Below are 15,916 nucleotides of genomic sequence, written 5' to 3'. Positions count from 1 at the left end.
AATAGCAGTTTGAAGTTCTGACAGTCTTGGTTTTGGTTTGCTCCAAAGTCTGGCTGGCTTAGATAAAAATCCATTAAGGAGCAAGAGAAGTTACTCTTAGAAATGCTCTGAAGAAGAACTCTGTGTAAGCGCAAAAGTTTGCCTCTCTCACCAGTAGAAGTTGATCTGTTAAAAGATATTACCTCATCCACCTCATCCGTCTTAGCAATTGTATCATGTCCAATGAAACAAGATGTTGAATATAGTATCTCTAAGTATGTTTTTGTATCTGCGTCTGAGTCTAAATGTGTATTTGCAAGGCAAGGAACTCTTATTATGAAAGATAAGGCTGTAAAGAGACCTTGTCTGTTTCAATACAATTCATATTTCATTGTTTCATGAATGAGTCTGTCATTGAAAGCATTACTTTTGCATTTATTATGTAAATATAAACCTTTCGACACTTGGTTTAAAAAAAAAAAAAAGTGAATGAATTTTTTTTTGTCCTCAGTATGGCTCTATACCACATGCGTCAGATGTACATTTTTTACCATCAACACAAGGAGGCACATCTGTTCTTCCATCAGCTGCTGCATCAACTCAACAGTTACTACCACCTCCCCCAACTGCACCTTTTAATGGAACAGTAGTGCCGCCGCCACCGCCACCTCCACCACCACCATTTTTGAATGGCTCAGGAATGCCTTCATCTTTTGGTGCACTTCCCCCTCCTCCACCGCAGGGCTTTCCTGGAGTACAGTGGTCTCCACCGCCACATACATTACCCTTTGGATTGAAGCCTAAAAAAGAATTCAAACCTGACATCACCATGAAAAGGCTCAATTGGTCAAAGGTAAAACTTAAAATTGGAAAATTTCTGATGCCAAATCTTTTTGTTGTAAGCACTTCTGTGTTAGTCAGAATTATGCTAACAGTTATAAAAAAAAAAAAAAAAAAAAATGTAAAATTCAGTTTGTTAAAAAATTTCCAGTGTTAGTATTGACATCTTCTAAAACTTAGAATCTCATTTCTTTTAAACAACACTCTATCTTCAGTACACAGATATATTTTAAAGATATTGTTTTTTCAAAATTAGAAATCTTTGTAGTTGTGAAAATAATGATTGAAATATTTTACGAACATGCAGTCTTTCAAGTGTCGAGTTATTATTTTGTATTAGCGTACCGCCTAGGAGTCTGTGGACCGGGACTTGATTATGTTAGGTGTTGTAGACACATGCTCTGAAGAGACAATCCCTGACCCAAAGAGCTTACAATTTAAGTATAAAACAAGGAACAACAGAAGGATACAGACAGATGGGAGTACAAGGAAACAACAAGACAATATTATTCAGCATGATAAGCCGGGTGTCTCAGCAACCAGCTGCCCTAACAATAGTTAATTTTTGCGTAGGCCTTACAGCAAAGTAAAGTTTTAAGGTGGGTTATGATACATATTTACAAGGAAGCTTTGATATCTCTTTGATTTGCAGATTAGGCCACACGAAATGACTGAAAACTGTTTCTGGCTAAAAGCAGATGAGGACAAGTATGAGAATGCTGACTTGCTTTGCAAATTGGAGCTTACGTTTTGTTGTCAAAAGAAAGGTAAGTAATTCATTGACTTGATTTGCTAATTTTAAAGCTGTATTTTCTATTCAAACATGCCATTTGTAATCACAGCCTACTAATTTTAAAAAATATTGTTTGTTGTATCAAACATTTTGACTCTCTGTATTTTACATGAGAGCACATAAAACTACATAAGCTGAGAAATGGTAAATTTTATAGTGAACTTCATTTTTAGTAAGGCCATAATATTCTATCCCATCATTTCGAAAGCAGTATATGTTAGTTATAACAAAAACTTGTGTGAAAAATGACAAAATGCTTCCTGTTATCTTCAGACTTTTTTGTCCAGTCATTTAAGAATATTCATACAGTGTAAGAATACTACCTGTTGACATGTAGAGTCCATTCTAGAAGGTAAGGTGTTTTGTTTGCAAACATACATGGTGTATTGATGCACCAAGGACATAGACAAGCCCACATTGAACAAATATTGCAGCAGTTAAACATATGACTATAACTGACGCAGGCTTTCTAGGGAACAGTTCTAGGTAATCTTTTTTCATGAGGTCCCCACCTTCCTATAAATGAGTTATCCTGCTCTTGTGCAGTCTGTTCCTGACCCTATTTTTATAGGCCTGTAGAAAGGTCAGCTAGCCCACAGATAATCAGAGGGCAGCACTGAGAAGTAGAATGGGGTGGGATTGAACATGGCTATGTTAACTTCAGGGGGCACTGATTTTTTTTTTTTTTTTTTTTTTTTTTTTTTTACGAACAAGTTTTTTGTTTGTTTAGTTCATTTATTGAAGACTTCCATGCCAGAAGTGAGTTTCTAGGGGGCAATTGAACGAGGTGAGAGTAGTGGCTTGAGAATTAGGTATCTGGAGGGTATTGCTGACAAAGAGAGTAACGTGGGAGTGGCAGATGAAGGTAATGTCACGACATGTGATATTGACAAAACTGAGTAAGTGCTGGGGACACCACAGTAAACCAGCGCACTGGTTGAGCTGTATTGCTCCTTTATCTCCTTAGGAGTATGGACAAGAAGTTGGAATTTATTATTTAGAATGATGGGTGTGTTAATGGATGAGTCGGTTTGTTTGTTTGTTTTTTTGGTAGAAAGGAATTTGACTGAGGTGGTAAATTTACTGAAAATGTTTAGTAATTTCAGCTGCACGCTTACTAACCTGTTAAAGTTCTGATAATAACTTGGCTGAAATGTAATAATTTATTTTATTGTAAACGTCCCTGTTTTTTAATTTTTCTTGAACTTCATGTTAACCCTGTCCCTTCTAGATTTGTTGATCCTAAAATGATAAGCATGTGGCAAATGGTCTGAGCCAAAAAAACCAAACCAACATGCATTCATGTTTAAATAACTTACCCCTCCAGCTACCTATGCAGTATTGCTTTTTCAGGAAAGACTGGCAACCTTTTTAACCATCTGTTTTATATGTACTTAGTTACATTATTCTCAAAGGCATTGCACTGCAGTAGAAATTTAAGACCAATGTATGTGAGGCTGCTTGTCAACAGATCAGAGTTTAAAAAAATCAGATTAACAGAAAAAGCTTGTTCTTCAACTGCTCGTCCCTGTCTGTATTCCACTGTGGGTTATGCATGCACTCAGTAGGAGAATTTTGAAAGCCATGTACCATTGCCTTAGTGTTTCTGTGTATAGTTACTACTAAAAGATTAGAAAAGCTTTTATAGTTTGCTTCCTCATCTCTGGAGTGACCCTCCCGTTCCCTTCCCCTCATACCGTCTTATGGGTATCGGACTATGCTCAGAAGAATTGTGTGTCCTGCCCCTGTTCCTTCTTGGTCAGCAATTACTATCTTCACTACTTGTGCTATCTAGGGGAGGCACACATCATGACTAGGTGCAGTGTCTGCTCCTCCTTCTCTAGCTGTATCCATGAGTCGTGGGAACTTTGGGGACCACCATTACCAGTTTGCAGTGCTCCCCTTTTGTCTTTCAACCGCTCCAAGAGTCTTTACCAAGTGCATGTCGGTAGTGGCGGCATACATCTGAAGGAGAGGGATGCAAGTATTCCCTTACTTGGACAATTGTCTCATCAGGGACAGGTCAGGGTCTCAGGTCCATGCTGGCATCACGATGACCTGAAATGTTATGAATAGGTTGGAGTCACGCCTCCGGGATCCTTGACAGCCCACTCAACGAGAGCACAAGCCTCATTTGTGGCCTTCCAAGCTCATGTCCCCATTCAGGACACCTGCAGGGTTGCTACCTGGTCATCGGTACATACCTTTGCATCCCACTATGCCTTAATGCAGCAGGTTTGGGATGACACTGGCTTTGGTAGAGCGGTGCTTTAAGTGTCACGTCCATGAACTCCTGCCCACCTCCGGAGACACTGCTGGTGAGTCACCTAATTTGGGAATGGACATGAGCAAGCACTACAAGAAGAAAGAACGGTTACTTACCTGTAACTATTCTTTGAGGTGTGTTGCTCATGTCCATTCCACACCATGTGCCTTCCCTTCAGTCAAAGTTCCAGCAAGAAGGAACTGAGAGGGAGGGAGAGCCGCCGGCGTCTATATGTGGGCGCATGTTTGTGCTGCTGCAGTGGGCACTGAAGACCGCTCCTATGGGTATTACTAGGGAAAAATGTTGTCCGGCGCCCATGCATGGGGCCCCCCCCCTCCCCCACCTAATTTGCGATTGGACATGAGCAATACATCATGAAGAACAACAGTTACAGGTAAGTAACCATTCTTTCTGCTTGGAGAGGAAAAAAGTTTTTCCTCCTCTAGACTGTTTGTCCCCTAGGCAGATCAGATGAAGAGGTAGCCGCTGTCCTAGCAGACAGCCTCCATGCTGATAACTTCCTGTATTACCAGAGTTTATGCAATAGCTCAGATTATGCTCCCCAGACATTACGGGCCTATTTGACAAGAACACAATCAAGATCAATTGGTTTCTCAGTGATATCTAGACATTAAACATTTGCAGGGATGCTATGTGATCTTCTATACTTTTATACTTCTATACTTTTGCTAGACATTATGCTGTTACTGGCATCTAGATCAGATGCTAACTTTAGGAAGGCTGTTCTGCAGTTTCTGTTTTAAGTAGACTTTTGCCCCACCTCGTACTGGAACTGGTTGGGAGTCACCAGAGTGGAATACATGCCTGCAACAACTTGAGGACAAGATGATTTCTTAACTGTATTGTAACTATTTGTTCTTTGAGATGTGGATGCAAACGTGTGTTCTACAACCCACCCTCTGTCCTCTCTGCATCTGAGTCTTCAGCCTTCGATTTTGGTGAAAAGAAACTGAAGTGGGTTGTGGTGGCTCCGCACTTACACTGTCAGGAGATAGGTAGGGTCATAGAGTGCGAGCACTGCCCCTAGAGGTACTGTTAGGCAGAGTTCTCCAAATTTGGGAGCTGAATCACCCATGCCAAAATGGAATACATGTCTGGACTGAAATCTCAAAGAACAGCAGTCTCCGTATAGGTAAATGATGGACATTTCTCAAAACAGTCTTTTAAAAATAAATTATTTATAAAAGCCTTTATCTTAAGTTTTTGCTTCTGTGTGACAATTTTTGGAAGACGATTTTTCTTGTCTTCCTGAGTGGACTGAAAGTTGTTTGCGCACTGCCAGTAATTAATTAATTCCCTATTAATATAAATATTCTACACTTAAATGGCTCCTTAATTGGTAATTGGTTTAGCATCAAATGACCTTTTTATATTTGTATATAAAACATCTTACTATACACATAACAATGATATCAGCCAGATATTATATGAAGGCTTGTGTTTAGATACAAAATATTTGCAAATATATGTATTAAAAGAAGCTTATGCCATCTGAAGCATTTGAGAAAGAATAAAGGTTTTCACCTTCAAGTGGAAAGAAAGCATGAGTTGGAAGTAACCAGTATCTTCTGCAAAACATTTTCCACCATAAATGTTTTGCAAGTTTAAAGAAAAGAAACTTGTGTGATTACAAAATATATCAATTTCATATGGATAATTCTAGAATTCTTTGTGTGCGTTTAAACTTTGAAAAGAAAATGGGCAGGGAAGGGGGCTTGGTATAGGCAGGCTTTGCCTTTAGATTTATGGCTCTGAAAATACAACCTGCATTCCTTTCACAATCAGGCTTCTTCCTAAAAGTATTTACATGGTTTGGTAAATATTTGAGTTCTCTCTCCCACAGTATCTAAATCCCTTTGACAGTCATTGAGACATAAGTCATAGTTCACTGTGACTCTTTACAAAATTTTACTCTTAGACTTATCCTCCTATTATAATGATTTGGTATAATTTACAGGAGTGAAGGCCCATGGTGCTGTCCTTCAAGGATCTGTTAATTTCCTCCCATTTTCTAGGTATATGTGACTTCTTGTGAGATATGCAGTAGAGCAACTTCACTATTCTGATATACAATATAATCTTTTGCGCTGTACTCCAAAGAATCTGGTTTTGCTTTGAAGTGGTACTTACATTATTTTACCAGCTATATGTGTTGGAGCTTGCTTGCCTTCAGGCCTTGGAGAACAGAAGTCTTCTGAAGTTTGTAACTAGTTATAAAGATCTTTACTCCTGCATTTGTCAGTTACCAAGATGCTTACAGATACTGTTCAGGTTGTATTTTTATTAATGTGTTATGGAATGTACACTACAGGGAAAAAATGGACAATACTGGGATATAAGCCACTGTTGCAACTTTTATTTAATACTTAACTCAGAACTGTGGAAGAACAGAATTATTAGCAATTAGCTAAACGCTGCAGCATGAACTAATCCAGTGTGATGTCTCAGATGGCTCACCAAGGCTACCATAAACAGGAACATTATCCTCAGTGAGCATTAGATCCAAATCCTCAACCCCATTTTCACAGATTAGGGCAGTTGCACCTGTATTCCTACTCTGTGGTCTAGCAAGAACACCTTCTATTAGGCTTTCAATTCCAATTTCACAGCAGAAACCCAGGTCTCTTTTCTTTCTCCTGCCTGTTGTATTTCCAGGCTGCACAGCTTCCTGCTGCCACCGAATTCCCCTTCAAAGTCAGACTGCCTGAGGAAACCTGCTTTACTTTTCTCCTCAGAGAGGTAAACAATGTAATTGCCAGTTAAGTTATCACACAGTTCTTTCTAAGCAAGCCCATTTATTCTTAAGGTAAAAGCATTATAGATAAAACGTGTTAAAACAATAAAAGAACCTTCACGCATGCTAATAAGCTTACCAGAGATCATAGCATTGTGGAAGTAAATGCGTGGTTACGCAGGTGGTGTCGAAGAGAGGGCTTTGGATTCTTCGATCATGGAATGCTGTTCCAGGAAGAAGGATTACTAGGTAGAGACGGGATTCATCTAACGAAGACAGGGAAGAGTATCTTCGCAGACAGGCTGGCTAACCTAGTCAGGAGGGCTTTAAACTAGGTTCGATGGGGGACGGGGACCTAAGCCCGAAGGTAAGTGGAGAAGAGGGACACCGCAAGGAAGCAGAAGGAGGAGGGTTCAGCAGGGGAGGCCTCCCGATTCATACTGTGAAAGTAGGCCAATCGGCTACTTATCTCAAGTGCCTGTACAAATGCAAGAAGCCTGGGAAACAAGCAGGAGGAACTGGAAGTCCTGGCACAGTCAAGAAACTACGACATGATTGGAATAACTGAGACTTGGTGGAATAACTCTCACGTTTGGAGCACTGTCATGGATGGATATAAACTGTTCAGGAAGGACAGGCAGGGGTGAAAGGGGGGAGGAGTTGCACTGTATGTAAGAGAGCACTATGACTGCTCTGAGCTCCAGTATGAAACTGGAGATAAGTTAGTTGAGTGTCTCTGGATTAAGCTTAGAAGCAAGAACAATAAGCGTGATGTCGTGGTGGGTGTCTGTTACAGACCACCAGACCAGGAGGATGAGGTAGATGAGGCTTTCTTTACTCAACTAGGGAAAGTTTCCAGTTCACAGGACCTGATTCTCATGGGAGACTTCAATCACCCTGACATCTGCTGGAAGAGCAAGACAGCAGAGCACAAACAATCCAGGAAGTTTTTGGAGAGTGTCACTGACAATTTCCTGGTGCAAGTGCTGGAGCAACCAACTAGGGGCCGTGCTTCTCTTGATCTGCTGCTCACAAACAGGGAAGATTTGGTAGGGGAAGTAGAAGTGGGTGGCAACCTAGGCAGCAGTGACCATGAGATGGTCGAGTTCAGGATCCTGACAATAGGAAGAAAGGAGAACAGCAGGATACGGACCATGGACTTCAGAAAAGCAGACTTTGACTCCCTCAGGGAACTGATGGGCAGGATTCCCCGGGAGGCTAATATGAGGGGAAAAGGAATCCAAGAGAGCTGGCTGTATTTTAAAGAGACCTTATTGAGGGCACAGGAGCAAACCATCCCGATGTGCAGAAAGAATAGCAAATATGTAGGCGTCCACCTTGGCTTAACAAAGATGTCCTTGGCGAACTTAAACACAAAAAAGAAGCTTACAAGAAGTGGAAGCTTGACAGATGACTAGGGAGGAGTATAAAAACACTGCTCGAACGTGCAGGAATGAAATCAGGAAGGCCAAAGCACAATTGGAGTTGCAGCTAGCAAGGGACGTGAAGGGGAAAAAGAAGGGTTTCTACAGGCATGTTGCCAACAAGAGGAAGATTCAGGAAAGTGTGGGCCCCTTAGAGAATGAGGGAGGCGACCTAGTGACGGAGGATGTGGAGAAAGCTGAGGTACTGAATGCCTTTTTTGCCTCTGTCTTCACAGACAAGATCAGCTCCCAGACTGCTGTACTGGGTGGCACAGAATGGGAAGGAGGCGAACATCCCGCGGTACTGAAGGAACAGGTCCAAGACTATTTAGAAGGCTTAGACATACGCAAGTCCATGGGGCTGGATGCAATGCACCCGAGGGTGCTGAGGGAGTTGGCTGATGTGATTTCAGAGCCATTGGCTATTATCTTTGAAAGCTCGTGGCAACAGGGGGAGGTCCCTGAGGACTGGAAAAAAGCAAATATAGTGCCCATCTTCAAGAAAGGGAGGAAAGAGGATCCAGGGAACTATAGACCGGTCAACCTCACCTCAATCCCTGGAAAAATCATGGAGCAGGTCCTCAAGGAATCCATTTTAAGGCACTTGGAAGAGAGGAAGGTGATCAGAAACAGTCAACACGGATTCACCAAGGGAAAGTCGTGCCTGACCAACCTAATTGCTTTCTATGATGAGGTGACTGGCTCTGTGGATGTAGGAAAGGCGGTGGATGTGATATACCTTGACTTTAGCAAAGCTTTTGATACGGTCTCTCACAGTATTCTTATCAGCAAGTTAAAGAAGTATGGGTTGGATGAATGGACTATAAAATAGATCGAGAACTGGCTATAGCATAGGGCTCAACGAGTAGTGATCAATGTCATTTATGTTGGTGAAACGAGTCCTGTGATCCACAAGGGCCTGCCACACCATTGAAAATTACCCCTTGCTGTTTATGTAATGTGTTGCAAGGTGGTCAGGTGCTAAGATGGGAATGTGCGTGCCATCAATAGCCTCCCCACAGCCTCCCCATCATGGCAAACCCGTCCAGTATGTCCTGCACATTTCCCAAAGTCACTACCCTTCGTAGCAGAAGTCTATTGATGGCCCTGTACACTTGAATCACAGCAGCTCCCACTGTAGATTTACTGACTCCAAATTGATTCCCAATTGACGGGTAACAGTCGGGGTTGCCAGCTTCCACAGAACGATGGCCACACGCTTCTCCACTGTCAGAGCTTTTCTCAAGCAAGTATTCACGCGCTTCAGGGCTGGGGACAGCTCCGTGCAAAGTTCAAGGAAAGTGGCTTTTCGCATCCAAAAGTTCTGCAGCTACTGGTCCTCATCCCACAGCTTCATAATGATGTGGTCCCACCAGTCTGTGCTTGTTTCCTGGGACCAGAACCGGTGCTCCACGGACTGCAGATGATGTATAACAGTCTGCAGCAATCAGGAATTGTTTCGCTCTATGGTTTGTAGCAGGGCAGCCTCAGTGACATGGCTGTTGTCTGTGCTTCGGGTTCTCTCTTGCCTTTGAGAATAATCCAGGATAAGCTGTGATGTATTTATGATGCTCACAATAATAGTGCAGAATTGAACGGGCTCCACGTCTCTGCAGCAGTTGGAAGCGTGTGGCATAAACAGCGAAAAAACCAGTTTCCTGGGGCAAAAGGCGGGGGAAGGAGCATGGCATCATGGGACAATGAAAATCTTCCCAACAGCCTCCGCGGCTAGTTGCACTGTGGGATAGTTCCCCACAATGTACTGCTTTGAATGCTCACCCAAGCATGGTGAGTGTGGACTCATGAGTCCGGCGCAAGGAGCATGGTGTGAACACGCTTCTGCGACTCCTTAAAATTGGTGGGTGAAAGTCTATTTCAAGTACGTCGATTTCACTCTGCTGTGTAAACATACCCTGAGTCATTGTATACAGTTTCTAATTCTTAATCTGTACTTGCTGGTCAGTTCTTTTGGTCCTAAACCAGTTTGTTGCTCCTCATATACATCAGCCTTTTTCTTTGCATCATTACCTTCCCAACAGCCTTTGATATCACATGCCTCTTGATTAACTAAGATAGGAGCTATCAGGGAGGCAATATGATGTATGGCTCAAACTGTCATTGTCTTGTTTGGTGGTATGTGTCATCCAGGAATACTCTGGCAGCTTCAGTAGCCACTCTGGTACCTCGCAAAGACGAAGACATGTCCAGAAGTCAAGAGAGAGGGGAAATTATAGTCATCATCTCTCTAGATAAATTCTAAAGCTTCTTAGACCTGTGATGCCTTAGGTGGGGAGGGTAGCTCGAAGTGCAAGAGTACCTGTTCAGCATACAAACATGGGACCGGACAATTGTATTGACAAAGAATTTACCTGAACTGAGCACTGAATCATCTTTATCAAAAGACCTGATACTGCTATCTTCTGTTTCAATGGTTCAACTGCTTCTGGTACTGATGACCTGAGTACCAGGGACTTTAATACCATCAAGATGGATTCCTAGGAACCTCTTGGCTCTGATGGGCCCAGCACCAAGGAGACCTCCCCAATATCATGCAGTACCATCATTCTTGATATTAAACATATCAGTATGGCAAGCATGTGTAGAGGTTAGAAACCATATGATTTCCTCTCAACTGAATGGGCTTCATTCATGAGTACCAGTGACCACTTTGGTCCTGGGGTAGTCCTTGGTACCAGTGAAGATTTTCTAATTTAGACCATCAACTACTTCATTTGGCATGTCCCTCCTGTACTAAAGATTATTCCTGCTTCTATTCAGAGTCAGGGAGCAGACGAAGGGCTCTTCTATGGCATCTTCAAATTGTAGATCTTTGACTCCTGTCACACTTGGTTGTGACTCAGAGTAGAATCCTATCACAGCAGTCATAGATCCCTTTCTGGACACATATTCTTGTGTTACTCCATTGTCGGCTTGTGGTACCTTTATGCTTACTCACCTTTGCATACTGGACACCCTGAGGTACTCCTCATTCTACAGAAATTGCCTCAGGTACACAATGGAAGCCTCTGTCTCCTTAACCTCCACTTACAAAGGAGGTTTCTTTCACCAAACTACAACGTTAGCCTTCTGTCTCTTTCCTCAGGCAGAAAAGGAGTTTGAGGATGAACCGTGGCAGATGATAGCCCGTATATCATCATCTTCCCAAGAGAAGGTGATTGCTTCTGAACTTATACCATCTGTGCCCGATAACTACAAGTTATTTCAGAAGCTTATGAGGATGAGAGTGGCTGCTGCAGTGGAACTTCCTGTGGAGGTTGCTTATGTAAGAGCACCATTACAGTTTGACACCTTGTACTCTGCTGTTCCTGGCTGAGTTTCAATGAGGGCCTCTTAGATCTTTCCTAATTTTTATTACAGACCTCTGCCTCCATACCACCCACATCCCAAAAGGCTGACCATTGTTACCAAATTCCTGTACAGAGATTCAAACAATGCTTCTCTTACCTGGTGCTAGGATTGGTGGCAGTGGTGGCAGTACACCAGAGAACCAAGAAGGTCTAACAAACACCCACCCAAGAGCGAAGAACCAATAAAGCTAAACTTGCTGGAAAAAATTACTATTCTACGGCAAGTTTAAAGATGAGAATTGCTAATTACAAAATGGTTCTCTCTAAATCTGACTTGATTTGTCACTCCCTTACTAAATGTACTGACAAATTACCCATTAAGCTTAGAGACAAGTTAGTCTGTTGTAGCAAAGGGCCAGCTTCGCTACCAGATCATCACTTCAAGCTCTTGTTGTGGCAGACATGGCATCACGGACCATGGGAATAGCCATAGTGATGAGAAGGTCCTCATGGTTACACACTCCTGGTGTCCCTAAGGAAGTTCAGAAAACACTTAAGCACCTTCCCTATGAAGGTGTAATTTCTTCAGTGACAAAATGGATTGTACTTGCACACCCTTAAGGGCTCCCATGCCATCCAGTGGTCCTCTGGATTCTTGCCACCTTGTCTGGTGGGCTGTTGCGAAGCCTCACCATGCGTTCTGCCCTGCGGAACACAGATTTTGAGTCAGCAGCTCTGGGGCAGATGTGCCCTGTGCTCCACCTCTGGATCACAGCTCTGGGGCACATGTTAGGATTTCCAGGATCTCTGCCATGAAGACAAGAAGCTCTGAGGTGATGAGGAGGGATGAAAGCTTGAGCCCTGCTCCAGTGGGGATGGGAGAGGTCTAGCACCTGCCGTGGCTGTGACTCGGAGCTCTGGGGTCATCACCCGCTGCTGCAGTCCTGGCTGTATATTATCAAAGCAAACATCTTTTCGACATCATGATTCATATATCTGCTAGCATCCTCTCATTGTTAGGGTGGTGGAAGAGTCCATAAAATGTTGGCGTGGGCGTACCCTACTCCCTTCCTCTTCCATCCAACACATTTGCTACAGATGCATCCGCTGTAGGCTGGGAAGCACACTTGAAGTAGAGACCCAAGGTATCAATGTTACCCACAGTTCCTCGATCCAGTATCTTTTTGTCTCTGCGAATTGGTATCAGGAAATAAACCAAAGGAAATGCAGTACCTCCACCTGCTATATGGCTGACACAGACAAGTCAAAACCAAGTGTTTTTAACTATGAAGCTTTACTTTATTGGTCTATAATAATTCCCATTGGCATGTTTTTACCGGAATTCTCCACTTATTAGTCTTAAGCACATACAAATACAATAGGTCTTAGAGTACCCCACACTAATAGCTACCGCAGAAGTCTGAGGAGTCTGAGGCTGATTCAGTCACAGACTTCAGGATTGCTGGTCCTTCCATCTGCACATGGAGATCTTCTCAATATATCCATGAAGTGATCCTCCTGACTCAGACTCACTACCTCCCTCTTATTCCCCAAAAGTTAGAGACATGTCAATCAAAAGAATGTTACATAGCTGACCAAACAAATCAATCACTGGGCAAAAGCAGGAGTTACAGAGAAATGTCACTAAAAATATATATTGTTAGTTCGATTTCCTCATATTGACAATTCTAAAATATATCCACACTTCCTATTTTTCAGACATTCGCCCCAGTATATTCAGAGAGAGAGAACGCATAGAGCCAGGCTCACTTCACGTGTTCACCATCTTTCTAGGTTTGCCTAGTTATGCTAAGTTCCTGCAAAGGCCTGAAAATGGCTAAAAGCAACAATTGCAAAAGAATAATTGGTAATCCATGCCAATAACTGACAGTGGCCTGGATACCTGGCTGGTTGCTAAAATGCCCCTATTCATCTGATCCAGCCCAGTATAAGTTTTTCATATAAACAGCTTACAATTGAGAATCATGTATCATTTATGCTAAGTTTCTCCCATCTATCACATCTTTACAGTTCAAGTCATGATGGACAATACAATTGCGATATTTTATCTCAAGAAACACGGTAAATTGAAATCTGATCCTGTGTCAGGAAGCTGTGAAACTTCTATGTTCAAAAGAAGATTACTCTCAAGACCTCATACCTGCTAGGGCTCAAAATGTTCTCACGGATCATCTCAACAGAAAGTTCATCAGAAAGCACAAGTCGTCTCTGAAAAAAGAGGTAGTGCAGCCATTATTTGCAGTCAACATTCCAGAAATGAGGTTCTACTTCGAGGGATTGCTCAAATCCGTTCCAATATAGGTGAGTGCACGCCACTGTGCATGGGTTCCCGGAACTTTTTTCCCCTTAGCAGACCCCGTAGGGTCGGCTCACGTGCCCCCTGGAGTACTGTGCTCATGCCGCGGTATACGAGGCACCGCCGACCCTACGGCCCCTCGGTTCCTTTTTTCCGCCTGTGATGGTTGCTGGAATGTCTTATTTTTTCCAAGTACTTTCTCTTGTTACAGCTTTGTTGTGTATAGTTAGTTAAGTGTTTTGTAGGGTAAGTGTTAAGTAGAATAGTTTAGGTTTTAATAGGAGCCCTTAGGGGTTTAGGGTGGTCGGGCCGTGCCCGGCTCACCTGGCTTTAAGGCTTGCGCCGCTTGCGGCAAGGCTTTCCCAGTCAGTGACCCTCATGATCTCTGCCTCAAGTGCCTGGGAGAGCAGCATTGGAGGGAAAAGTGTAAAATTTGCAAAGCCTTCAAGCCCAGGACTCAGAAAGGGAGGGACATTAGGCTGGAGGCTATCCTCATGGAAGCAGCGCTCCGACCGGTTTCCGAGCCCCGGTGTTCCACCTTGGCACCGAGTGTCTCCTCTGTGCAGAGCGCTCCGCTGGCACTGGAGTCGATTCGGCGCAGACCATCCCCAGTGCTGAAAAAGGGGGCAGAGAGAGGAATAGGGGGTTTGGGTGGCGCAATTCGCCTAGCTTGTCCTCAGCCTCCCAGCAAGGGCCCCCAAGGGGCCGGGTAACAGAAAATAATTTTGATGGTGCGCCCGGGGGTGGCACTCATACTTTTCTCCCGGATCTGTCCCGTCACTTTCTCAACAGGCTAAAACCCTTCTACGTAGAATGGGAAAACGTGACATCAGACTGTTGGGGCCTCAAAATAGTTCTCAGAGGATAACACCCTTCAATTTACAGCCATCCTTCCAAACACCCCCCTACTCCATCCCTCTTCAGGAACCCGTCTCACAAGCAACTCCTCTTACAGGCGGTGAACACCCTCCTCTATCTGGGGGTGGTAGTAGCGGTCCCCCTGCATGAAATAGGGGGAGGATTTTATTCCAGATACTTCCTCATCCCCAAGGCAAAAGGGGGCTTGAGGCCGTATTAGACCTACACCAACTAAACAAATTTATCAAGCGGCTCAGGTTCCACATGGTCTCCCTAGCCTCAATTATCCCTGCTCTGGATCCAGGAGATTGGTATGCTGCCCTCGACTTGAAAGATGCGTATTTCCATGTTTCTATCCTTCCCAGACACAGGCGCTTCCTTCGGTTTATGGTAGCTGGGTCCCACTACCAGTTTACAGCCCTGCCCTTTGGCCTCTCATCCGACCCCAGGGTATTCACCAAGTGTATGGTAGTGGTGGCGGCCCACTTGAGGCACAGGGGGGTGCAGATTTTCCCTTACCTGGACGACTGGCTAATCCAGGGCAGGTCCAGGGCCCACGTACAGGACAGTGTGTCCTTCACCTGTGCCACATGCAACAAGTTGGGGCTGCTCATAAACGAGCAAAAGTTGACCCTAACCCCGGTGCAGCACATAGAGTTTATTGGGGTCACCCTGGACGTTTCCCAGGTCAGAGCCTTCCTGTCACAACCTCGGTTCGAGGCTTTGGCCGTGATTATTGCCCAGCTGCACCGGTGCCCCACAACGACAGCCATGCACTGCCTTCAGCTGTTAGGGTACACGGCAGCCTGCACATATGTGGTGAGGCTGACTCGCCTTAAACACAGGCTGCTCCAGGCATGGTTGGCCTCGGTGAACGCACCGAGTAGACACCCCTTCAACAGGGTGGTCACGGTTCCCCCGTGAGTTCAGGCCTCACTGAACTGGTGGAGGACCCCTGGGGCAGTGTTGAGGGGCGTCCCCTTCAGGGATCTGGCGCCGTCGGTCACCCTGATCTCTGATGCCTCGGACGTGGGGTGGGGAGCCCACATCAGTGCTGACCTGGGCACCCAAGGACTGTGGTCGGAGGAGGAGAAGCATCTCCATATCAACGTGAAAGAACTGAGGGCCGTCAGGCTGGCCTGCAAGGTGTTCCTCAGCTTCCTGAAGGGCAGGGTGGTGCAGGTGCTGACAGACAATACTGCAGCCATGTTTTACATCAACAGGCAGGGGGGAGTGCGCTCCTCAGCCCTCTGCCAGGAGGCCATTCGACTGTGGGACTTCACAGGGAGGCATGACTTTCACTTGCCTGCCTCTCTTCTCCCGGGGGTCAGAAACAACGAGGCAGGCCGCCTCAGCAGGTTGTTTCTACCCCGCCA

At 44.3% G+C, this 15,916-nt stretch overlaps 1 protein-coding gene across 3 annotated transcripts in view; it reads left to right on the top strand.

Annotated features, from left to right (window-relative positions):
• Nucleotides 1–15,916, top strand: part of DIAPH3 (diaphanous related formin 3) — a 581,492-nt gene that overhangs the window by 191,759 nt on the left and 373,817 nt on the right. For all 3 annotated transcript variants that reach the window (XM_067563206.1, XM_067563204.1, XM_067563205.1), the window contains 2 exons: nucleotides 491–832; nucleotides 1,472–1,586. In XM_067563206.1, coding sequence (XP_067419307.1) covers nucleotides 491–832; nucleotides 1,472–1,586 — 457 coding nt within the window. The remainder of the gene's footprint in view (nucleotides 1–490; nucleotides 833–1,471; nucleotides 1,587–15,916) is intronic.

Source organism: Emydura macquarii, unplaced genomic scaffold (assembly GCF_026122565.2).
Source record: "Emydura macquarii macquarii isolate MOO-44397 ecotype Brisbane River unplaced genomic scaffold, CSIRO-AGI_Emac_v2 contig_2473, whole genome shotgun sequence".
Taxonomy (NCBI): domain Eukaryota; kingdom Metazoa; phylum Chordata; order Testudines; family Chelidae; genus Emydura; species Emydura macquarii.
This window is presented reverse-complemented; position numbering and strand designations above follow the sequence as displayed.